The 24,682-nt window shown below is 44.5% G+C and overlaps 3 protein-coding genes across 3 annotated transcripts; 2 read left to right on the forward strand and 1 right to left on the reverse strand.

Moving 5' to 3' along the window:
* Window positions 1-1,794: 1,794 nt before the first annotated feature.
* Window positions 1,795-8,066, reverse strand: LOC6726699 (elongation of very long chain fatty acids protein). Its single transcript, XM_039295651.1, has 8 exons — window positions 7,559-8,066; window positions 4,885-5,020; window positions 4,635-4,825; window positions 4,487-4,567; window positions 4,265-4,427; window positions 4,055-4,191; window positions 3,718-3,996; window positions 1,795-3,247 (listed from the first exon to the last, which is right to left on the reverse strand). The coding sequence occupies exons 2-8, from the start codon at window positions 4,943-4,945 to the stop codon at window positions 3,095-3,097; spliced, it is 1,065 nt and encodes a 354-aa protein (XP_039151585.1). The 5' UTR covers window positions 4,946-5,020; window positions 7,559-8,066; the 3' UTR covers window positions 1,795-3,094.
* Window positions 8,067-16,993: 8,927 nt separating this feature from the next.
* On the forward strand, window positions 16,994-20,885 carry LOC6726701 (dynein axonemal heavy chain 1). Its single transcript, XM_002102076.4, has one exon. The coding sequence runs from the start codon at window positions 17,128-17,130 to the stop codon at window positions 20,365-20,367; it is 3,240 nt and encodes a 1,079-aa protein (XP_002102112.1). The 5' UTR covers window positions 16,994-17,127; the 3' UTR covers window positions 20,368-20,885.
* A 957-nt stretch (window positions 20,886-21,842) lies between these two features.
* LOC6726702 (pre-mRNA 3'-end-processing factor FIP1) lies at window positions 21,843-24,586 on the forward strand. Its single transcript, XM_016176096.3, has 4 exons — window positions 21,843-23,389; window positions 23,453-23,545; window positions 23,680-23,750; window positions 23,805-24,586. The coding sequence occupies exons 1-4, from the start codon at window positions 21,964-21,966 to the stop codon at window positions 24,312-24,314; spliced, it is 2,100 nt and encodes a 699-aa protein (XP_016033186.1). The 5' UTR covers window positions 21,843-21,963; the 3' UTR covers window positions 24,315-24,586.
* The last annotated feature ends 96 nt before the right edge of the window (window positions 24,587-24,682 follow it).

Below are 24,682 nucleotides of genomic sequence, written 5' to 3' on the forward strand. Positions count from 1 at the left end.
GTCAAGAGGGGCTTAAATATTAGCCTGTACAGCCCAGCTGTCGCCGCCTGTTAGCGGATTTGTTTGCCCAAAATTAGTACGCGTCTATTAAGTAGTGGCCCATTTCTGTGTTAAGTCAGTGGCAACTGCATTGTTTTTTTGATCTTTTCGAGTGTTTGGTACGCCGCTTCTGCACTTTTGCACCATCGAAAAACAAACAAAATAATAATATAACTCTTGATTTCAATGTTTTGGCTCCGCAGCAGTTATTGTTTCTAATAAGTGTCCGTAAAAGAAATTAACAAATCTCCTCTTGACCAAGTAAATACAAGTGCATTCGCATCCTAACAATCAAAAATCATATATTGACTGTATAGTCTTGAATCTTTTGCTACGCTTTAAAAAATATTTACTTACTTTCGCCTACATTTTATTAGGGCCAAAAGTAGTCACAATAGATGAGAATATATAATTCTATCGTTTTCGAAAAATCCACAACACAGTTAAAAAACAAGCGCCGTCTTGTGAGCGCTAGAAATTTCGAATACAAGTACTAAAACGAACAAAATATCATAACAGGGCAAAAAGTTGTTTGGCAAATATAATAAAGAAATTCACAAAATCAAAACAGTTTTCATAAGTGTGTGCCTTGAAGTTGTGGGAGTTAGAGTGGGCGTGGCCTAATTGTTGGCATACCTATTGATCCTTTTACTCTACAGGTAAACAATTGTGAAAAGCTAAAAATAATTTGGAAATGCGTTTTCAACGACATGTAGCACCCTATAATTTGTGCTATTTACCCGCTAAAAGTATTTCAAAAGGGGTAGAAGCACCAAAAAATGTTTTAAGGGACAAATAAGACTTCAAAAATGTTCAATTTGAAGAAATCCCAAATATATCGTTTTGGAAATATCTTTTGAATTTTTAAATATATCTGGTCACTCATATTTTTTACCTCTCTCAAAGTCTTGGTATGTAATCCTCTGAGCTCTTACGCCAAGATCGGACAACCATAACCGATATATATACCCTATAATCTATATACCCTTTAATTCTAAAAATTAAGTCTTAGTACTGCAAACGTATACAAGGTTCGGGTTGCAAGGCTAACTTCCTTTCTTGTTGCGGTTTAAGCTATAAAGCAAGGGGTTCTTAAATTAAAGTTAGCCCCTAAACATATCCTATTATATAGTTTTATTTGTATAATAAATATAATATAGTTTTATTTGGAATGTTCATGTAAGTCATAAAATATTCATGATTTGGTTCACTAGTCGAGTTGATTGCATCAAGTGGGAAAATGTGAAAGGTGATTCCTGCTCAGCGTAATTCGTAATCCGATTATTTCAATATTTCTTTTTTGTAAGAAGTTGAAAAGGTACATCATGTGTTAAATCGTTAGAATTTGTAAATTAATATGGGACTTGTAAATAAAATATTACCGGTAACCCATTCTCGGAAATTTTGTTAAGTAAGCAACAGGCATGTGATAGTAAAGGCATTATATTCAAGCCTTTATTATTTCTTGATTTTCGTGGCTGACAAGATGCCTTGTAAATCTCTGAAACAATGTCCAATCTCATTAGGGGATAGGCCACATGGGTCAATTGCCACACCCCCAGAGGCTCTAAGGCCACTAATTATCAGTTATAAGTGGGAATACACTTAATGTGTTCGTTTATTAACAATTACCGTGTACACCGTGTAAATAAAGTTAAGTATAAATTGGGAATTTTAACGACAATGGCCCCAGGGAATCACTACCCGCCATGTAAGTTATACACACGTACAAAATATGCGTTAATACAATCGAAATAGTTTCTTGAACAGTTTTAATATAAATTAATAAGCTTTATTTAGGTTTACTATAGTTTTTGAACTTGTCAGCTTAAGCCACATAACCTAACAACGAAACCATACGCACGGGTTAACAGACAGAATTACACTTACAAATAATTTGTCACCAATACTTCTCACTTCGCTGAAAAACCGTTTAACAACTTCAAACCAAAAATGGAAACAAGCGGATATTGAATAGGTAGGTAGTAATAAAGTAATATATACGAGCCACACCAAAAAGAGGTTCAATGCAATGTGAAAATAGTTGAAAACGTTCGTTAAGATTCATCTACATTGGTCGGCAACCAACGAATAAACTGATTGTCTTCGTCCTTAAGCCGGTTTGCACTTACAGTATAAAAGCTTTAACTCCATGATCTGTGTCACCCTTTCTTGTCTGACTATAGTGACTATAGTTCTTCGGTCCGGTCGTCCGTTTAGTTGTCACATTGCCCAGGAGGGCGAAGGGGAGGTCTGGGTCGTGTTGCATTTTGCAATTGGCTAGCTAGCTACAATGTATAAATAAGTTTAACTATTGGACCTTTACAAAGTATTGCAACAAACTGCCGTTCTCTCAATATACAAAACAAGCTACAAATAGTATAACGTGTTCTTTAAGTTTAGAGCAGACTTAAGAGAGCATGTATAGCTTTCATCTATCATAGGGTCGCCCGCCGCAACATCTCAATTTGTTATCAAAAATGTTCATACAAAATTGTACACCTAGTGAGTATGTATGTATGTCTTAGTAGGTGTTTGTATGCGGTGAGCTACACTAATATTGGTAATTGGTATCTGCAGCTGGCTTAAACAGGCTTTATGGCTCTATAAATATCGTTCAAAAAATAACTTTTCTCTGCGCACCAGAGGTGTATCTGTGCTTCAAGCGGGACGTTCATACTGGTGCCGTGGGACATGTTTGTAAAAATGGTTGGATTATATCTTAGTTAGTTTGTGCTGCCGCTTCTCTTCCTACTTAGCTTTAGTTAATGACGGTTCGGGTGGGTGGGCATAGGTGGCGTTTGTTCGGTAAGTTTCGGCTCATCCGAATGACGTTTGCCATAACTGATTTTATGTATTGTACGTATTTAAAATATAAATTATCAAAAACAATCCATAAACCGAGCTCTCTTAATTTTGCGCTGCTGTGGTGCCAGTCGTCTTCTGCTACTTCTGCCAAGTTTCTTGTTTGTCTTGTTCTTCAATCTGGTTCAGTTACACGCTAATCACTTAACATAAACATAATGAATATCATCGTAGTACACCTAATCAGCAGTTATTTGACTTTGCGCTGGTGCAGACTAGAACTACTGCTGTCCGGGTTGAAGATGGCATCGTTGTTGGATAACACGCCCTCCTTGAAAAAGCCGTCCTTGTAGGCACCATTGGATTGCCCCTTGCTCTTGACGTACTCGTCCTCCATCACCGGCTGAAAAGAAAACACAGAGTGCTCAATGAGTTCAATGGGTTCAGACTCCACTGGACGGAGGCACGATGGCACGTGTGCCGCCAGCGAATGCTCAATTGTGTGCTTTTCTAATGGGCGGCAGATTGGGGCTGGGACTGGGCTTGGGCCTTCGCATCCGGCTTCACATGTGAGCGCTAATTGAAACGTCCCCCGCCTGTGCTGAGAGTTCGCAAGTGCTGTTTGCCTAACTCAGCTAGTTAGAATTTTAAGTTGATCAACAAAATTATGATGATATAACTGCCCACGCCGGCTCGCCCCTCCCGCACCAGACTCTCACCTTGGTGGGGTCGGGGCGTCAGGGCCTTGGGTATGTAAAGAAAATATGTGTGCTCAGTCCCCACTTTTATCGCTCAGGGGCCGACCTTGTGTCCCCCCCCCCCCCCCCCCCCCAATTAGCCACAGATTAGGTGAGCGGTGGCACTAAGACCTACCATGCAAGCCCCAGTATTGCTGCCGTTTGCAACCAGGGCGTCACCCTCTCCAAGATGCTTGCTGTGCCCATTCGAAGCCGAGCCGTTGGCATAGCCATTGGCCTTGACCGCCTGCCGGCGACGTCGGGCTGCGTTGAGATATTTCGCTTTGTAAAAGTCGGAGAACAGGAACAGGAACATAACGCCGTGCAATCCGATCCAGACCATGAAGCCCTTGGGGTAATCACATTCGCGGAACAGAAGCTGGAACTGGTGGGTGAAAATGGCCACGAATTGAACCTGCAATCAGAGGAAATCCTTTAGAAATCTCGCCAACGAAGGTGACCTTTTTTACTACCATTTGGAAGGTGGTCAGGTACTTCTTCCACCAGATGTACTTCTGGTACTTTGGACCCATGGCGGCGATCATGTAGTAGAAGTACATCACAATGTGCACAAACGAGTTGAGAAGGGCAAAGAAGGTGCTATGACCGCCTGTGAACGGGAGAATTAACGAGCTGTAAATTTTCGATCCTTAAAATCGCGATTACTAAATATATGTACGTACCTGGTGCAAACTTGAGACCCATCCAGACGGAGAACGGCATGCAGCCGTGATGGATGACGTGGAGTGTGGAGACGTGCTCGTTCTTTTTTCGCAGAATGAAGAAGAGTGTGTCGAAGAACTCGGTGAACTTAGATATGTAGTACCACCAGCAAATGTTGACCATCTAGACGGTGGAATAGAGTTTTAGTTTACGTTCGCAGGAGTAGCCCTGGGCCAATTTACCCGCATGGCCAAGCCAGTGGTGCTATAGTCAACGGGCTGACACTTGAAGCTGTAGTGGCCCCACCATCCGCTCATTAAGTACTGCAATGGGAAAAGGGGAATACAGATTAAGTTGATGGGCAGATAAGGATGGCCAGGAGTCACTCACCTCATAAAAGATCCACGCGCTAAATATTGTTTGTATCGCGTTATATACAACTAAAACCGATCGCAGCTCCATCGGTTTCCGTTTGGCCATCAGCCTGGGCCCCAGGGATTTGCTGAAGTAGGCATAGAATATGCACATGCAAAGTGTGGGCAGTGGCGAGGATAGCAGAAAGAAGTCGTTAACGCGAGGATCTGCAAATTAAAGACGCATTCAGGGAATGACCAACAAGTGACTTCTGGTTCAGACATACCGCTCTTATTGTCCATTAGGTCCCGATACCACTCCTGGGCTTCTTGCAGTATGATTGCCATTTTGCTGTCGCGTCTGTTTGTGGTTTCTGTGTTGCAAGTAATGGGATCGGTCCTGTATTTGGTGTGTAAGCCGAGCTGCAATGGAACGGAAGGTGTTGTTGACTATAGTGTGTACATATTTTAATGGGAATGTAGGGAACTGCCAGCCAGAGCTGTATTTAAATCAGAGCCAACTTATGACCCCGCCAGGGGGTTTGGAATTGATATTGACGTGAATCGCCAAACGGCAGACTCTGCGCATCGGTTTTCATGTGCATGCCTATATCTTAGTACGCTTAGCACAGACACTGTAATTGGCAATGCATTAGAGGCAAAACACATTCAAAAGCAAGATTCATGCAATTAACAATTCGCCCGTGTATCAACACTTTAGATCAGGAAATTATAGACAGTCCCAGTTGAAGCGGTAATGAGGGGCGTGACTTGGCCACTTGCACAATGCGAGCTGCTATTTCTGGCCAGAGCAATTAAGATGCCGCTAACTGGACAAAGACTGCACTTTGTACCGGCCGAGCGGAATCCAGGTTCCACATTCCAGCACAGTGGGCTCGGGCCATTCCAATTCTGATCTGATCGCGGGTTCAGAAAGTTCAAGCGATACGCCGCCGCGGGTAATACAGGTTCTCGCCACACGGTCTTATGAATATCAATTGATAGCCGGACGGGGCATCGAACGAAATCCAGCGAAAGCAGATACACTCGCGCCGTCTTGCTTTTTTCATTCAGAGTCGAGCTCATTAATGGAAAAGGATAAGGTTTCTCATTGAATACGTTATGTGCGAGCTTAGAAACGTGGTGGAAAAAGGTTAATACGAAATTCGTGGGTATTGAGGAAGAAGGGTAAGCTCTAAAGTATCTTAAATATATGTACATATATCTGTTTAACTCGTAGAAAACCGGCTGTAAATACAATGATTTCTATTGTAGATTGAAAGATTACGATCGGTTGAAGAATTCACCCTTTCGTTGGCTGTTCCTTTCTCTAAAGAATTTGCGCTTATAAAGAGCGAAGAAAGTTCGGGGGAAATGTTGCACATTGCTAACCCATGAAACATTGAAGAGTTCCGATCTATGTTACATGCATCGAATACATAAACAACTTTCCAGATACTTCCCAGCACTAACCAAAGCCATCTGAACAGGTGAGTTACGGCAGTTCAGGTTGCTTTTTGAATGTCATGGGCAATAAACTGGCCATGGCGATGGTGATGGCGATGGCGATGCCGATGGACACGTAAGACTTGGGCAACTGGCTCAATAAGCGTTGACAAAAATGTGCCGCTTTATGGTCGCTGCCATTGCCTCAGCCAGCGTGAAATTCGCTGCTGTCGCAACCGGTGAGTGGTGCTCGTAGTTCGCTGTGTGGGTCAGTGGCACGCTTTCCGCGTTGGCCTCGCCCGGAGGCACAGCATCCGCGAGGTGTGGCGGCCGCACCGGGCGGTTGACTTGCGATTTCGCTGTTTGATTTGCATAATATACAAAACGCTTGCGATGACGCTTCCGCAGGGGATGGCCACCAGCCAACACCACCACCTAGCTCGGCATAGGAGATCCACTTATGTAAGCGGCTCGACGGGGCAGAGTGGTCGGAAGAAGATGCAAGATACGGGAAACACAAGCCGGCAAGCAAACGAGGTGACAACTCGTGCTCGAGCAGACGTCCTACCGGAGTGTCGACCAGGTTTGGTGCTGAGCCAACACCGATGCTCTCGTTGCTCTTCCGGTCCCCTGCTCCTGCGCTGGGGCCGTTCTATCAGATTGGGTTCATAATCGCCTCCGTAAGGGGCTCGGGGTGCCTGCACGCTATTGTTTACACGGCTGGGTTCTGCAGCGGCTTGCATTTTTGAAATCAATTAGAGCGGCTACGCCCGCAAGCCAGGGCACAAGCGTTCTAGCCAGAGCAGAACCGAATAGCAAAAACGGCGTAAATAGTTTGATGAGCTTGCTGATTTTATCGCACTCACCCCAGGGGCGGGTGTGTATGTAGATTACACGGCGGTGACCGGGTTTTCCGTGGCAATCGCTCGCTTAGAAAACCTAATTAAGTGGAAAATCGATGACAGCGGACCAAGAGCTCCACGGCGGAAGCGCGGATGACGCATTCTTGGGTGATAAGCGCGTGCCCATGATGATCCAAATATTGAAAGCGACAAGTGAGTCACGGACTTGGGATTTAATCTACAGCAATATGGGGCCAATTTTTTTAAAAATATGCCCCTTGCGATAGCCAGCAATCAGAGGTTGGTTGCGTTGGCCAGCTGTCCCCTTATCAGCGAACCCCATTGGACGCATCCGACGGGGCAATCGGCTAATTGGATTCGACGATAAGCCGGCTATCCACCTGTGTCTTCAAACCGGTGGAAGTCCCGTCACGTTTCGGGGCGATTATACAATGCGCTTGGCCAAGAGCTGAGTGCGTTAGCTTGGACCACGCACCTGCCTACTTTTTGTTCAATATTTAACCGTCTGCCCCACTCGTATATTTACGTATTTTGGTTTTGGTTCGAGTTTCGCCCATGGGGCAGTACTTGCTGTTTGGGTTTCTAATTAGGAGGGTGTTTGTTATCTAATCACAGTCACTCGGCAAGGCCACGCACACACTCGGACACTCACTTGGTCAATCAGCACGGGTCTCGCCTTCTTGGCCCGTCGGAATCACTCGAATCGGAATTGAAGTCGAATTTGCAGTCGGCTAATCGGTCATTTGGCAACTGCGGCGGACGATCGGTTGTTCCGTTTACGCGATGCTCCACCTCGCACGCTTTTAAGCCAACTGACGACTGGTCGGATGTGCGTCTGAACCTTATCAGGCAGCGGTGGCGACAACCGTCAACATCGAAACCTCAACCTCGGCGACTCGACTCGACGAAGTTGAATCGATCAGTGCGCTCACGAGTACAACGATTATACGGCTTAACTGTGAATCACGCCAAGTACCTACTGGGCGGTTATGGTATCTGGTATCTGGTATCGGGTATTGTGTATTGGGTGTTGGGTATCGGGTATCCACCATTCACAGGGCTTATCACAGGCAAAAAGTCAAAAGCGGCGCGAGAGTGGTCGAGAGCCCAGAGGCAGACACAAGCCGCTACGTGAACCGTTGTCCAGCGAGCCAGAAATGCAACTGACGCGGCGCTCCACTCCGGCGATCAAAGATGGCCTGGTCCGTCTTCGTACGGCTCATGTTTGTGGCCGAGCCGCGCTTACATTGCAAATTATGTATTTATGCACAGCGCCGGCGAAGAAACTAGCACCACGCTGCACCGACATTCAAAGGGAGATGGTATTCATGTAGGAGCTTAACGGAGCAAGAGGCGCAGTATGGCTCAATATAGTTATTGCGGCATAGCTCGGAAATCTTGAGCCCCTAACTATGGAAAATCTGAAAGTCGAGAGTTCTCGTACCTTGTATAAGCCGAAGTCAGAATTAATATATATACTTATTCGAGACTATACACTAACTAAGGTGTTTCCTAAATGAATTCAAAGAAAGATATATTTTGACTTTAGATTTTAGAAAGGGTTAAATAAATATGTGTATAATAAAAAACTATTTAAAGCCACGAAACCAACTAAACTCAAGTAGTACACTTCACAGAATAAAATGTATATTTATCGGCATTGTCATGTCAAAATCTCGTTGCATGTATGTAGCAAAATATTTGAAATATGAAAAAATCAGCACGAATTGGGAATTAGAGTGAGCTGAATAAAAATAGAAACGTACATACATGTCTGTTGGAAACCCCTTTACTTTTTCTTGCTTAAAATCTTAAAAGCCATGCTAATTTCGTTATTATACTAAATGGGAGGATCCTATTATTTTTCATTCCAGTTAACTTTAATATAACCTATAAATGAAACCGCATTTGGAATGCCATGGTTTCTTGACCGCTGGTGTATGCCAGTGGAGCCGAGCGAGAGAAAACCACGCAGGGAGATTAAAGCGGCGGTTTCTGTGCCTGCTTTTCTGCTCTCCGTGGCAAGTCGCCATCTTCTGCGGCACAGTTGGCTTTCTGATGTAACAGCGGTTGACGCGTCAGCTCGTTGACCAGTTGGCAATTTCCATTTCCATCCATGGCTGCGATTTGGCTAGCTGGCTAGCTGGCCAGTTGGCTGTGGGCCACTAGAGCGCCGTCGAAACCACTTTCGCTTTCGGAGCCTCTCTATGCTGGCGGTTGCGTCGATGGCTTCGCTGGCCGTGATGGCCACCCTTGTTTACGGGGTTGCAGACGCCTGGCAGACGATTGGCGGCAGACACCTTGCCGACCGACGGGTGCATTTGCCGCTTGCGAAATGGGACCGCATGCAACAAGTGCGCGGAAATCCCCGGCCAACCGAACGGAAACGAGAAAAACCCCGATCGGTGCACAGATAGAGATAGATAGATAGAGAGAGAGAGAGAGAGAGAGGGAGAGTGAGAAAGAACGGCTCGGAGTCGGTAAACCGTTACCTGCATGCTCGAGGCCTAATTTCTGGACTGGTCAGTCAACCAGCCAGTCTGCCCCAAAACTTGGCCAACTGGAAATACGATTTTATATTCTCCGCGCTCGCTACTTTCTTTTCGTTCGATTTCTGTTCTACACAGCCAAATGCAAATCTGACCCCTTGTCGGCCATCAGTGTCTCATCAGCCCCCTTTGGGGGCGTGGTGTGGGCGGCGCTGGGTGTTTGCTCTTTCCCGATTCTCGGTTTTCGATGGGTTCAATGTCCGGCACGTGTCGGTCGAATGAACCTCTGTTTGAGCAGAGTAATTAGTGACAAAGTCCGTTACAAGGGTCAGGTTTGCTTCACAGTTTGATGCTTCTAAAACTGAAAACATCATTTCGAAAATGCCATTTATACAATAATCCTTATCTTATAAATAGCTCCTTTCATGTAAACTAAAGGGCACAATAAATACCTCGAAAGAAAGAAGGGCCGATCCTGTCTCAAGTTTGGTTCAACTCGTTGTCACACCTTATACGTGTTTACAAAAATGGTCAGTATCTAAAAATATTCCATTCGTGCAATGAGAAACCCTTTGAAACTTAAGTAAATGCACATATATGGTAAGGAGCCAATTGCATACTGCATTCTAAATAATTAGATTGCTGCTTGGGCTGAGTAAGGGGTATCAAATAGTTGTTGACCCCTCTTCTCTTCAATTTCTATCCCCGCTGTTTCTTTGTTTCAAATGCCTCATCGGACCATTACGAGCGATCGAAGTCTCTAGAATGCACAAACATGTAACTTAAACCTGAATATTTCGGCGCGAAACCGCGTATGCAAATACGCAAATAAAGAGCGGACCGAAAAGCAAACATATTACCTACTAATCGGGTCAAAGTCAGATACTGGTATCGAGGGTCTTGAAGATTACTTGTATTTGTTACAGCAATCATCGTTCAAAAACAACGCAAATTAACCCGCTTACAAAACGGAAATAGCAACACGTAATCCGAAATGGAATTCATGGTCAAGTTGCGTAGTACCGAAGACCCATATCGTTGATAGATCGGCGGCAGACGCAGTGCAGCTCCACAGGTCCCGCAAGTCGAGGGTATTATATGCACCAAACGATGATCCATGTCCAGAAGTACGGATCCCTCGAGTTCATTCTACATTTTGAATTTATGAATGAGTGTGCACACACCTGTATACTTTCGTGCATGTACACGAATATGAACACACTTGTGCTCATCTATTTGGGCGAGATAGTAACGCTCCATGAATTAACAATGTCGTTACTATTACATAAATAATGGCAAAAGAAATTACAAGTTAATTATTCAACGACTGTTGTACCTTTGACTTAATAATAAGTAACTTATGATTGTACATCGCCACTTAAATCGCTATATCTTGGATATCTAAAATCAAGTCAAGTCATCATCAACTAAGTCCACTTGATGATAAAACGCATCAAAAAATCCGACTACTAGAACAAATTAAAATTTTATTGGCTGTTCGATCATGACAACACCATAATTGAAAAAACTTTTGACTTTCGAACGTTGAACATAAAATATTTCTGATTTTAACTTCTGTGATTATTTTACCACTCGACATTACTTAAAAAACTAAATTAATAATCTTTGTAAAGAGCTTAGAAAAGGTAAAATTTGTATAATATACTTATTTTGTCAAATGTAAAATCTTCCTTTTGACAAATACTTTCTTCGTAACATTCGTTTAGCACTTCTTCGTGGAGTAAAAGTGCATACGAGATTTGTTTAATAAAAAATAGAACATAGAACGGATTTCTATCGACATGCCAAAAACTTTTTAAAACTGAATCATCGAGATTTGTGAATGGATTTGAAATTGTTTGATATTTGTCTTCCCAATTGCTTACTAATATCTAAATAAAACCTAATCAAAATTATGGGGTTAAAGGGAGAAATGAAGAAAGTCGTAACACTATTAGTGAGCTGCCTTAAAAGCGGTCGGCTGAAGCCAAAGAGTGCTATCGGCATTAATTGATTAGGGGTTAAAGTCCTTCCAGATTGTGCGGAGATAGATTAGGATATCTGTTTCGTATTGCGAATTTGTTGAGGTCTTTTCTTAGATATTTGCCTGGGTTTCGTTGTTTTGTATGTAATATTGTATTTCGTAATATTGTATTTGCGAAGGTGTTATTATCTGCCGTCCTCGTTGTTAAAAAATAAATATTAATTTATTTAAATGACGAAATTTCGAAAATCGCGGCGATACTTTTCGTTTTGTGTGAGTGCCCGTTTTGAAAATATCGAGCCGAGCCACACAAGATACTTGGAATTCCGATCTCCTCGCAAGCAAATAAAGGCGGCGGCCCTCGATCACGGCTTGGATCGCCAGAAGCGTGGTCGGATATATTGAAACGAAAGCGCAAGTGAATCGCGCGGACCGCTCCCACCTGACGACTTCAGGTCGGCCGGCCGATTTGTGTATGTATGCACATGTAATTTGTTTGGCTGCTCGGGAAGGTCAGACCCCACGGAAAACCGACCGAGCTGCTGAAACACACGATGAAAGTTTCCATCGCAGGCCCGCGCTGCGTTAATCGTATTTAAATGCATCGATGTGTAATTATGCACATGCATAGTTCCCGATGCACAGGTTACTGGTGTCAGGAATGGAGGCTTTGTTTATTGTTTTATTGCGACTCTGCTGCGGGCATTCTAAATTGCGGAGAAGCCGCTGGGACCGAGGGCTCGACTTACATAACACTGGCGTGGTAAGTTTGCCAAAAATACATAAAACCCGTCCGGATTACGACAAAAACAATGAAAGTAAGAAACCCAAAAACGCACAAAGAAAGGCTGGGGAAAAATGAGAGAGAGAGAGAGGGACAACAGCAAGCGACAGAGAACAACAGTACGAGTCTTTGGGGGAAAATGATATTAATGTGCGAAATTTATATGAGTAGGTCCCGTCAATGTCAAAAAAAGAAACGGGAAAGAAAGCTGGCTTCGACTAGCCGAAGTTTGTGTACCCTGCAGACGGTCAATGGGAGACCAAGCAGATCAATCGATAATATGAAATATTAATCATTAATTATGATATTTATAGTTTTATAATTCCTTATAGCGCGTAAAAAGGAACATATACAATGGTTACATTTACCTAAAGATAGCAGAGTGCTCTTATATTTAGAAAAATCGTATGCATTGCATCTCTTCTATTTTGTTTACCTATAACTAAGGGGTTTAACCATTTTGAGGTAAACATTCCATATTGGTTGCTTAGTGTACATTTATGTGAACGGAAGTGCCATTATACCCATTACTCGTAGAGTATACCCTACTAAATTCGTTAAGAAGTATGTAACACTGTCTTGCCAACTTCTATCGATATGCCAAGATAATGTTGAAGTTTCTCGCATACTTCCACTAACTGACTAATAGGCCTCTGATAGTCGAGGAACTCGACCATACAGTTCTCTTTTGTTATTTTAATATAATTCATAAGAGACCATTATTAGGCGAAAGCTGTATAAGCTAATAACTGTAAAAGTAATACTTTTAATATTAAGTACTGGTTGGATTGGATGTGAAGTCTCAGTCACTAAAGTCAACTTCTCTCGTTGGAATTATTATCCTTATATGGGCGTATTATGATCACGATATACATATTTCAAGATATGTTATATCGACCGCTTTATCAAATATATTGGTACTCCAGTGTTCTGGAGCATAAGTATGCCAAAAAAAAAAATTTAATATTCGAAACTTTTACCATAGACTTGTCTACTAATCGAACTATAGCTGTATACCGACACTAGCTCCTTTCGACGGAGAAGTCGCTGGATTCGCATTACCATCATGAATTGGATCTGTTCATCTCACCGCAGATAACGGCATATTTGTCTTTATAGCACCGCAACAGGTGGTGAGGCTAGTTCTCTTGACTCTGACGATGCTGTCACTGTCCATCGCATGTGGAAACCCCGAATGGTGCTGGGATCGTGGCCAAGCATCTCAGTCTCAGACGAGGCCAGAGAACCCGTACGATATCATTGTTCTTTTCTTTCCCCATAGGACAAACCGGTTAAAGAACTTTCAGCATAATAGCAGTGCCCAAAAGTGCTTATTAAGCATGCGCTGCCGAAAGACATATTAGCGAGCACCTACATATAAACCAGAGGACTAACAACACATGCGATCTCTATAGCCAAGTTCTCTTGGACTTTGGCCGAATTTTTGTGTTGGCCCGAATAATTTGAGAGTGCTTGTGGGTGTGACCCATACAGCCAGCCGATTGTGTATCTCCTCTCCTCTCTTCTGAGAAAATCGGAGCCCGGCAATGAGACGCAATCTTGAGATCTGCCGTGTAAACGCGGATGAATATTTGGATTCGATGTGTTTTCTGAGCAATCTAAGCAGATAATGTGTTTGCTGAGCTCTAGCCAGTCGCGCCAGCCAAATACCTCGCGAGGGCCAAAGTGCAAAGCGATCAATTAGCACTTTAGCACTGCATTGTTGCAATCTATTTGCGAAAGCCCTTGACTCTTTACGTAGCTCCAGGTTCGCTTTTCTGACCACCGGCCAGCGGTAATTGATGTCACACCACATTCTCCAGGTGGTACATACACACACATGTGTACATGTCTGATCGAAGTATTTAGCGCACTCGTTGGCTGACCCTAAAAACCTGAAAAAATGCGAATGCAACTACATTTCTCGACGTTTCCGCATTCGCCGGACAGGTGAAACTTTTTGATTGACTGACATAGGCGACACACCACTGCACTCCTAACCCAACAAAGGTACACAGTAGGCGCAAGGAAGACGGCTACTTAATACTATTAAATACTATTAACACTTTTAAAAGGGAACCAGCTGCTTTAGGAATTGCCTAAGCTGCTGATAAGAAAACGAGTAAGATCGATGATAAAATACTTCTTATACGGTAGATGGTGTACCACTAAAAATAGGAAATATTCTATATATTCGAAGTAGCATAGATGTTCTTACTGCTAATACCCGCATTACTCAAATAATCCTTGTTTTCTCAATCGAGAATCAATGGTCGAAAATATAATTTCCATTGTTATTAACAAAATTTCTTGAATAAGTGATTCATGAATTACAGTTGTAGACCAAAAGGGTCAATTGTTTGTTACACTTCATGGAACCAGATTAAGCCAATAAATAATATTTAATTCATTTAAGTACGAACAATAGGTTACCATAGAATCTATAAAAACAAGTCTGGAATAATTGCTTTAGAGTATTCATCCCTCTCACGAAGGGCACCCACGTCCCTGTGCGCTCTCTCTTAGGCGCCGACACGTGTGAGCTCTTCTGCTCTCTTAGTTGGCTGTTGCTTCGCGGCGGCTCTCTTCGGCACCGCCTGCTGACGCTGCCGCTGCGAATGGGCGCGGCGGGAAGCAGAGCAAGAAACAGTGGACTACCGCCACTTTTTTAATTAAACCATGAACCCACAGGCAATGGCGGTGATGACTAATATCGCCGAATCGCAGGGCGAGGGTGGGGAGCAGCAGGAAAATGCCTCCGCGGCTGTGGCGATACTCACCTGCGAGGTAGGGTGCGGAAGGCGGGGGCGAGCGCAATTGGAATGGAAGAGGAATTCCGAGTGCACACACACGAATGCACTCGTGCACGGTCACAAATACGCACTCGCGAAGGAGAACGAACGCAAGTGTAAAGGGCCCGCGCTTTTGGGAATTGAACAATCGACTAGTTTCGGCTTGGGCTGGCTGCCGATACTTTCGATACTGAAACTTCGATACCGCGGGCTGGGATGCCGATGGCTATGGCGATGGCAACAAACAACAGCAACGCCAACAAAAGGCACTTTTTCACTCTAAATTAGCTCGACACACACACGCACCGCGTCGGATCTCACCGCACATAAAATATATCCGACAACATATCGTAACGGATTCACCATGCAGAAAATGCGATCTAGCCCAAAAAAAACTATTTGCGCTTCCTAAAAAAATATATTAATATCGAATTACTTCTTAGTCAACTAGCCATATCTTTCGGATTTTTTGGAAACGACAACGCGAGTGAAATCGTTCAGCAACAAAGAGCGCGTTTTGCCAGTCGCTTAAATATATTTTTGTACAAACGTTCTCGCCACTTCGAACATGTTCGATTGGGTTGGCAGCAGCTAAGCAGCGTGTTGGCACGAGTGTTGCCGTTTTAGCATTTTTAAAGCTCGACTCAGGATATTTGGTAACGGAAAATTGTGTTAGAGATTACAGATTAAATAGGTATTCTTAGTTAATAGGTCTGTTCTATGGTGCGTAAAATCTTTGTCATTTGATAACTTGAAAATTGACAATACCCGTTACTCAGCCAAATGAAGTGCAAAAGTATAAAAGACTAATATATATATAAATATATAAAGACTAATCAAAGAGATTGCTAACGAGGGGATTACCTTTCACTAGTTTCTAGTGGCAGGATTTTAATATTTGGCACGAATACTTCTACACTAAATTAAGTATTTGATTCATTTAATTTATTTACCAAATAATTTAAGCAAGACATAATATAGTCCTAGCCGTTCCGCTTTAATAAATTTAAAATCTAGCTATGGAAAATCCAAAATGGCTGCTCTGAACTGAGGCGAGGCAAAATGTTCTTTGTGGATTCTGTTCCGGAAAGAGTGACCGACTTTCGAGAATTCGGTACTGATCGATATTAAATGGCGGAACTCAATATTTAGAATTATTATCATAAAAACGATATTTAAGAATGTGAAACATATTAAAAAAATGGTAGAATGTAATTGTTATTAAAACAAGAGCGAGCGTTACAGTCAAATTTCCCTACTATAAAGTACCCGTTACTTAGGTAGACTAAAATAAACTATTTAACTATTTAAACTGATATTTTAAACAGTATACCCGTTACTGAGGCTGAGCGAGATGTTGTAAAATGGTATATCTATAGAAATTCGCCAGGCAAATAGAAAAAATAAATCATAACAAAATCAAAATACTTTTTAATTGTGGCCGTGGAAGTCTCGTGCGGATTTAGGGCGTTAAAGAGGGCGTGGAGAAAATGTTTGGAATTAGGATCAAAAAGTATGGTCGTCGTTGTTTTGGGCGGCTGGTCGGCCTGTTCAATAATATTATATTTTATAGGGTCGCAAAAGCCTTTTTTATCTGTTCAACCTGTTTATTGAATCTAGTAAACCTTTTATCACAATTACCCCTCTATTCTGATAAAAGTGACTTGATTAATAAAATATGAAAAACCAACAAAAGAAGCTTGAAATTGAAATTAAAGATTGTTCCAAAACTACGTTTTCGAACTCTAGTTATTTCTAGTTATGAAAAAATAATGACGCTAGGATTTATTTTCCACTAATAAGTTAGTCAAATGAAATTTTGTCAAAATTTAAACAATGTAGAATGTAGAATAATTCGGTATATTAAAGGACCAATTTTTACATTATATTGATATATTACAATACAATATTCTATTGTTATTCTATTGCTATATCGACTCGGCAGTTTATACTAATCCAGAATGTATAAAAGTTTATATGGTCGCAAATGCGATGCAAACACCTTACTGAAGTCAATTTATTAATTTTATGAATTTTATAAAATCGATTTGTTTGGTTTAATTTGACTAAACAGCAATAATTAATGATTGGGCTTTGTAAGAATCAACAAATACACTGCTTTGAAAGGAACGCCACTTTCTCATTTAAATCCACCTTCACAATATATTTCATATGGATCCGGAGAACTTAGAGGTGGGACAAAATTATGATGGTTCCCAGGAATCCGATGAGAGCAGCACCAGCTCACTTAGCAACAAGGGTCCCGATGGCACTCAATTCAAGCGTGAGGCTGAGAAAGCCATTTGCATCATGCCGCCCCGACCGGGAACTACTATGATGAACTACCAGGAGCTATATATTCCGCGGAATCAGCTTACGGATGTATATTACCCCATTCAGGAGGCCCAACGATGGCTCACTCTGATGGACAAGATGGGCAAGGCACACCGTTTTCCGTTGCCCACGATCCTGCCGAAGGTGATCCAGACCCGCTACGTGCCAAAGCGGCATCTTCCAAAGGACGTCGAAGTGGATCGGAGGCGTCGTCAGTACCAGAAGATTAACTTGGTGAACGAGCTGGCCAAGGCGGGCCTCACTGACGACGTGCTGCAGCCCACCGAGGAGCAGTACAATGTGATGTCCGAGTTCGCCTTCCCACACAAGTTTCCCCTGAGCTACTTCGACGACAGCAACTTTGACATCAACTCTCCGGCGGCCTGGTTTGAGCTGGGAGTGGTCGGAGATGCGCACTACCCGCTGCCGGCGAAGGCGTACCTGCCCTACAACCAAAGCCTGCTGAACTGCCAGTGGGGCATGGCAGCTGTTACCGCGCACCACGAGGACTCCGACCTCTGGACGCTTCTGTCGCTGGAGGACGGATGCACCTACACGGTACCCAAGCTTCAGTTCATGTTCATGGCAGAGGACCCACACAAGTACATCAAGCGACTGCAGGCTGCTGTTCACGAGCGGCACAAGGGGGAGCAGCTTATGTTGATGGAGCTGATCGTGGATTGCGTCCTGCACGAGGACATTGAGTCCACCGTGTTTTATAGCTTTAAGCCCATCGAATTGGTCCTGCAGGCGGCTAAGGTGTCCGAGCAGTGCAAGAGACGACTACGCTCCGAGGTGAACTTGGTGTTCGAGCGCCTGATGGCCCTATACGAGCTGGAGCAGTTTATCCTTAAGATGCCCAAGGAATTTCCCCAGTTTCGGAACATCAACCTCAAGGAATTTCTGCCCCGGTCTTTCGCGGTGGAAGTCTCCGGGAAGGAGCGTCTGGAACTGCAGGCCCTTGGCATAACCATGCAGGAGAAGCGGTACGACTTCCTGAAGGCCAGTCTGTTTTATTGCGGCGGCGGCATCGAGGCCATGGCCGGAGTGGCCATCGAGTGCCAGTACATCGAAACACTTTCGATCTTCATCTGCAACTTTAGCAAGCCCCTGGCACTGGTGGACTTCCTGCAGGCGCAGGAGGCGCATAGCGACAACGTGGCCACGTTCCTTAAGGTCTATTGGCCGCAACAGCTGACAACGGTCATCACCGTGGTCCTCCGAGCCCTGGGCAAGGGCTGGCTGGACATCTCCCTCAACACCTGGACGGTCTATCTCATGTGCAAGATCTCGCGGTTTATACTGCAGGTCAAGTTCCGTATGCAAGAGTCAATGGAGGTGCTGCTCGAGACGTCGCTGATGAACTTCTCGCACTTCGTTTGCGACCCCTGCCTGCAATTCCTTGAGCTGAAGTCCAACTACAAGTGGACCAATAACTACATCGACACCGAGTTCCCCTTTCAGAAACCTGTGTTCGCCATGACCCTTGGCATCAGCGAGGATCGCAGGGTGTTTTACTCCACTGACCCGGATGAGTTCCAGCCGGGGCTGGTCGAGATCTTTAAGAAGTGCCTGGAGAAATCGTCTGGAGTAAGATGCATCGATGGGTCCGTCATGAGTTTTTTGAAGTTCGCCCCTAACCTGTATATCCTGACGGTGGAGCTCATCGAGGACAGGTTCCTGCGGGAGAACGAGCTTCTGAAGAACTGCTACGCCAAGGCGGTGCTGCCCCTCAGGGCGTACGCCCGACTCTACGAGAGATTCATCGACTTCTACCTTCTCAATGTGAACACCTATATGCAGGCATATGCGCAGGCCCACAAGCCGTCCTCGGAGGTAAAGCGGGACATTCTGGAGAACAAGCGATTGAAGGAGGAACTGCGCGAGATCCTGCCTGCCTATATTACCATTGGACCGTTTTACATAAACGTGGATACACTGAAGCAGTTCATGATAAAGAAGCGCATCGAAGTCGTGAGACGCATATTCGAGTACTACGTTGACCGGATGTATGAGACGAATGAGCTATTGCTGGACCGTTGCCTGGAGATGTTCCGCAGAATCGCGGAGCGTCCGATTAGCATTGAACACCTGTACGAGATTCGCGACTTTGCGCAGACTGTTCCGGACTTAGTGGATGAGCTAAAGGCTGACATTCAGGTCATGTGGCTGGAGTACGACCTGCTGGACAGCTTCTTTTACAACCTGAGTGACCACCAGTTCGCCATGAAGTGGAACGTGTATGCCTGGCCGCACCAGATAATGGTGCGGTTATCCACCTTGAAAGACGAGCAGAAGGTGGACATCGAGGACTTTCTCCGCCTGCACGCCAGCGAGTGCCAAGCGTTCGAGGAGCGACTGGAGTCCCTCAACGACGAGGTGCAGGCCTACTCACTGGCGTTTAATACGAACCGCGCCCAGGAGACGTCCGTGGACATTAAGAAGACGTGGGCTCTGATAAAGGAGCTCGAGAAGGTCAGCCAAACTCTGCAATTCCGGCAGGAGCTATTCGAGCTGGAGCCACTCTCTGTTGAGTTCCTGGAGAGCATAATCGCGAGCTTCACTCCCTACAAGAACCTGTGGTACGGCTGCGCCAACTTCCTGAAGCTCGAGGACGCTACCCTGGGCAACCCGATAGCGCAGCTGGACTTGGAGGATGTGTGGAATAACCTGATGAGGCTGCGCGACGAACTCACCGAGTCAATGCAAATATTTCATGAAAAAATCGAGATTATGGATGTGGCCAAAACGTTCATTGCAAAGATCGACGATTTCGTTCCGGTTTACAACAGCATTAGGGATATCCGAAATGAGAACTGGATGTACATTCACTGGCAGGAACTAAGCGCGATAACTGGCCAGGAGATTAAGTACTCAGTGGCGATGAACTACCAGTACCTCATGCGTAAGGGCATCTTGGACTTCCTGCCCGAAGTCCACATCATCTCAGAGAAGGCCAACAACGAGGCGGAGGAAATTCGGCGCGCCATCGAGGAGGAAGAGAGGCGAAAGCAGGCCGAATTGGATGCTCTGCTGCTGCGCAAACAGCTCCGCAAGTGTCGCCGGGATATACTGTAGCTTGTTGTTGAAATCGTTCCAATGCACTACAAGTTAGTTCCTGCCTGGAACATTTCTGGGCAGGCTCAGGGCGTGGCTCGCCGCGGTCTTGGATAGTGATCTGTGTTGCCCTTCTTACATATGTATACCCGTTACTCGGAGAGTAAAATGTTATACTAGAGTTGTTGTAACAGACGGAAGGAAGCGTTGCCTACCATAAAAAGTATATGTACTCCTTATCAGAATCAATCGATCTATCCCTGTCCGTATGGACGCCTCGAACTCAGGACATAAAAAACATAAAACATGAAGTGTGCAGCTTCCAGAGAGCGCAAGCTTGTTTACAAATGCTGCCACGCCCATAAAACGCCCAAAACTGCCACACCCACACTTTTGAGAAATGTTTTGATATTTTTTGTTACATTTTTATTAGTCTTGTAAATTTCTATTAATTTGCATAAAAACCTTTGCCACGCCTACTCTAACTTCCGAAATTGCCACACCCACACTTAAAAAATGTTTTGATATTTCTTCATATTTTTTTTAGTCTTCACTTCACTTCACACTCCCACACTTATGAAAAATGTTTTAATATTTCTTCGCTATATTGTTGGTCTTGCCATTTCTATCCCGCTCATCGACTGAGGCGCGCTGACGATACGCGATAAATTTTGTTAAATGTTAATAAAGTCAGTATGGATTGGTTTAAGGGCGGCAGAGAGTCAAGATTAGAGATAATAGGATTATGTTTATTATAGTCACAGCAAAATATTCTGCAGGTGTAATGCAATTCATGGTTAGATGTACAATGATTTAAGATTAGGGGTATGTAGTTTCAAGTGAATCTGCTTGGAACACAGAAATAATGTATATTATAGTGAGGAAAAACATTCCTAGCACACGTTGGAACATTGATCATGGGCATTCGATTTTTCCCACATGAATTAAAAAACGACCATTTCCGCACAAAAATAATTTGAACACGTCTTGTTGAAACAAGAAATTATTCGGTTTCCGCCCAAGTTTTGAAACACTGGTAATCAAGTTTAATCAATACATATCCATAGACTTATTCATTTACATTTCTATTAAGAACACTTCCAACTTCACGCACACCGTTACAAAATGAAAATCTTCTTTAAATCTATGTATATCTGCAAAGCATGATGGTGGGAAAAGAAGCCACAAATAAGTAAGTTATACGGCGACGTTTACTCCATTTGGCGAGTATCTAAAACGTAAGTTTCAAACAAAAGTTTTAATATTTAATTCCTCTGAAAACTTCTATATGTTCTATCGTACATATCTTTAAACACTTCATTAAAATTTTCGACTCTCGGATTTTGAACTATAAAATCTAAAAAAAAACGATATGCATTTTTTAATTTTCAAGTTTTTTTCGGCCTTAATTAGAAATATTTGTTTCCGTATAGGGGGCATCAAAAATTAATTTAAAAGAATTGTATTTTTATTGAAACAGTATTATAGTATTTACTTACTGGGCGACTGGTATTTTTTTTATGTATCGGAATGGTTACACTGCCGCGTTGTGTTTCTTGTAAAAATTTTGTCCATCGCAATAGCTGCTGCTTATTCCTGCATTTTTAAGAAACTACAATGGCAGATGACACAAATGAGGACAGCTGGCTGTATGGCACCTCGAATCCTGACTCGACGACCGGCGAGTTGGGCAACGGCGGGGATTCTCTCACGGCGGAGCACGAGTCGGCGGCGGCTGAGGCTCAGGCATTGGCCGAATTGGTGGCCGGCGAAAAGCCGGGCGCTTCGGCCGGAACTAATTCCGCTGAAGACTGGCCGTGCTGTCCAAAGGAAGAGGTGCCCGAGTACTCGGAGTTCGACGATCCCGCGCAGGAAATGGAGGAGGACGAGGATGCATTGCCCAACACGGACAGCAGGAGCAGAAGGGAGCGCGACCGAGAACGGGATCGTGGTCGGTGCGCGGACAGGGTCGACGCCCGATCATCGCCAGACCCAGAGGACGACGAGATGAGCGATGGTCCTGCCGCGAGGAGAGAAAGGAACGGCTCAGGGTCCGATGATGATGAAGACGACGACTCGGACGACGATATCAACGTGGTTATTGGAGACATTAAACAGGCCCCTAGCACCTACAACATCAAGCAGCGACCCAACCTGCTGGCTGGAGGCACTGGTGCTGCCGGAGACAAAGCCAAGCCGGCTGGTCAGGCGGGGAAGTTTAGCATCGAGGACTTTGAAGGTGCCGGTACCATCAACGGAGTGGCCGTGCACGAGTTCAGTATCGATTCGCTGGAGGAGAAGCCGTGGCGGAAGCCGGGAGCGGATATTACCGACTACTTCAACTACGGCTTTAACGAAGAGACGTGGCGCGCCTATTGCGAGCGCCAGAAACGCTTTCGGGTGGCGGAGAGCGGTGTCGGACTGGCCAGCCTCACTCAGAATGTGAATCAGAATGCCCCCATTGGAATCCTCACAGATGGCGGCATGGGCATGGGCCCTCCAGGAATGCACAGTATCCAGTCGATGGTGGGAATGGGCGGTGAAAGCGGCATGCAAATGCCCCCGCCGGGAATGCCGCCGCCTATGATGCAACACCAGTCGCGATCGGGGATGGGATTGATGCAGCGCCCGCCAAGACCCATCTCAACCACAGGCGGCGATAGGGGAGGTGACAGGGAGAGAGCCGTTAAGGAGAACGCCATTCAGGTGATGACCGCCGAGTGCCGGGAGTATTCTCGGGGTGGATTGGGACCCATGGCGCCAAACTTTCCGCTACCCGGCGCCTCTGAGGAACCCTTCTTTCACGAGCCAGAACCCTTTGACTACGGCTATGAGCCCACCCAGGAGTCGCAGTGGAATAATGACAATGCCGGATGGGTACCCAGCGGGATTAAAGAGCTAACTCCAGGTCATGCTCATATGCAACAGCCTCCACCTGGCATGCCGCCTCCTGGGATGAATGTGCCTCCGCCGCAGATGGGCGGTCCACCACCCAATTTGCGCGGCATTATGCCACCCAATATGCGCATGCCGCCAAATATGAGTACGTTCAGCATATTTTGATTTATCGTGTCCTAGACCCGGCTTACCTATGTTTATCTTGTAGACATGGGACCGCCACCAGGAATGATGATGGGAGGAAATGCCCCGCCACAGATGCGAATGGGTATGGCACCGCCACAGAGATTGGCGATGGGCGGTAAGAACGCAACTAAAATATTTAAGCTACTCTTACGCTTGACTCTAGCAATTAGTTTGTTAAGCTAAATGGTAATCTTACAATCCCAACGCAGTCCTTTATAATGAAAATGCCTTTTTCCCCATGCGTTTCAGATCGTGGCGCCTACGACGACGATCGTGAGCGCAGGAGGCGCGAGAAGGAAAAACTGTTAAAGAAGGATCAGGTATGTGTTATACGTAAATATCAAGTCATGGAGTTGTAATCTCCTTTTTTACAGCTAAGAAAGGACTTCCTTGACATGCTGCGGGAGCGACATGACATCGAGAGGCACACCAGGTGGTACGATATTAAGAAAAAGTTTGAGGCGGATCCAAGGTACCGAGCCCTGGACTCGTCCTATCGTGAGGAGTACTTCGAAGACTATTTGCACCTGCTGAAGGAAGAAAAGCGCAAGGAACGTGACCTAAAGGAACGTGAACGACATCGCGACAAAGAGCGGTCTCGTGACAAGGACAAGGATAAAGATAAAGATAAGGAGAAGGACAAAGATAAGGATAAGGATAAGGACAAGGACAAAGACAAGGAGAAGGAAAAGGAAAAGGATAAAGAGAGCTCGCGTCGGGAACGCTCTCGATCTCGTGAAAAGTCCAGCCGTCGCAAGTCCAAGTCCAGGGAGAAAGATCGAAGCGAACGAAGCAGCAAGAGTAGCAGCAGCAATACCGGAGGATCCTCCAGTCGTAGCGAAAAGAAAAAATCGCATCGCAAGGACAAAGAAGAGGACGACTAGCATTTGTTTAGGTACTTTATGAAAGTGAAGCAAGAAGAAACCCACTAAGTTGTAGAACATATTAATAAAAAACAAAAAAAAATCAAACTAAGTTGTTGTTGTGGAGGTAGAATATACTTTTGGTTTTTAATAATTCAATGTGAATAAGCCCTTAATTTTAGTAAAGGTGACATTTGGGATCATAACGTATATGCATATGTATATTCTTGATCCGTGTCATCAGGCAAATCGAAAGATGTTTGTTTTCATTAAATCAAATTCAAACTTTCCAACCCTCTTCTATTTCTATCGGGTTGAATGGGTCAACTATATAATAAAGTTGCCACAGAAATAATTGAAAAACAAGACCTCGGCTATCACATACCATT

This window comes from Drosophila simulans, chromosome 3R (genome assembly GCF_016746395.2).
Source record: "Drosophila simulans strain w501 chromosome 3R, Prin_Dsim_3.1, whole genome shotgun sequence".
NCBI classification, from domain to species: domain Eukaryota; kingdom Metazoa; phylum Arthropoda; class Insecta; order Diptera; family Drosophilidae; genus Drosophila; species Drosophila simulans.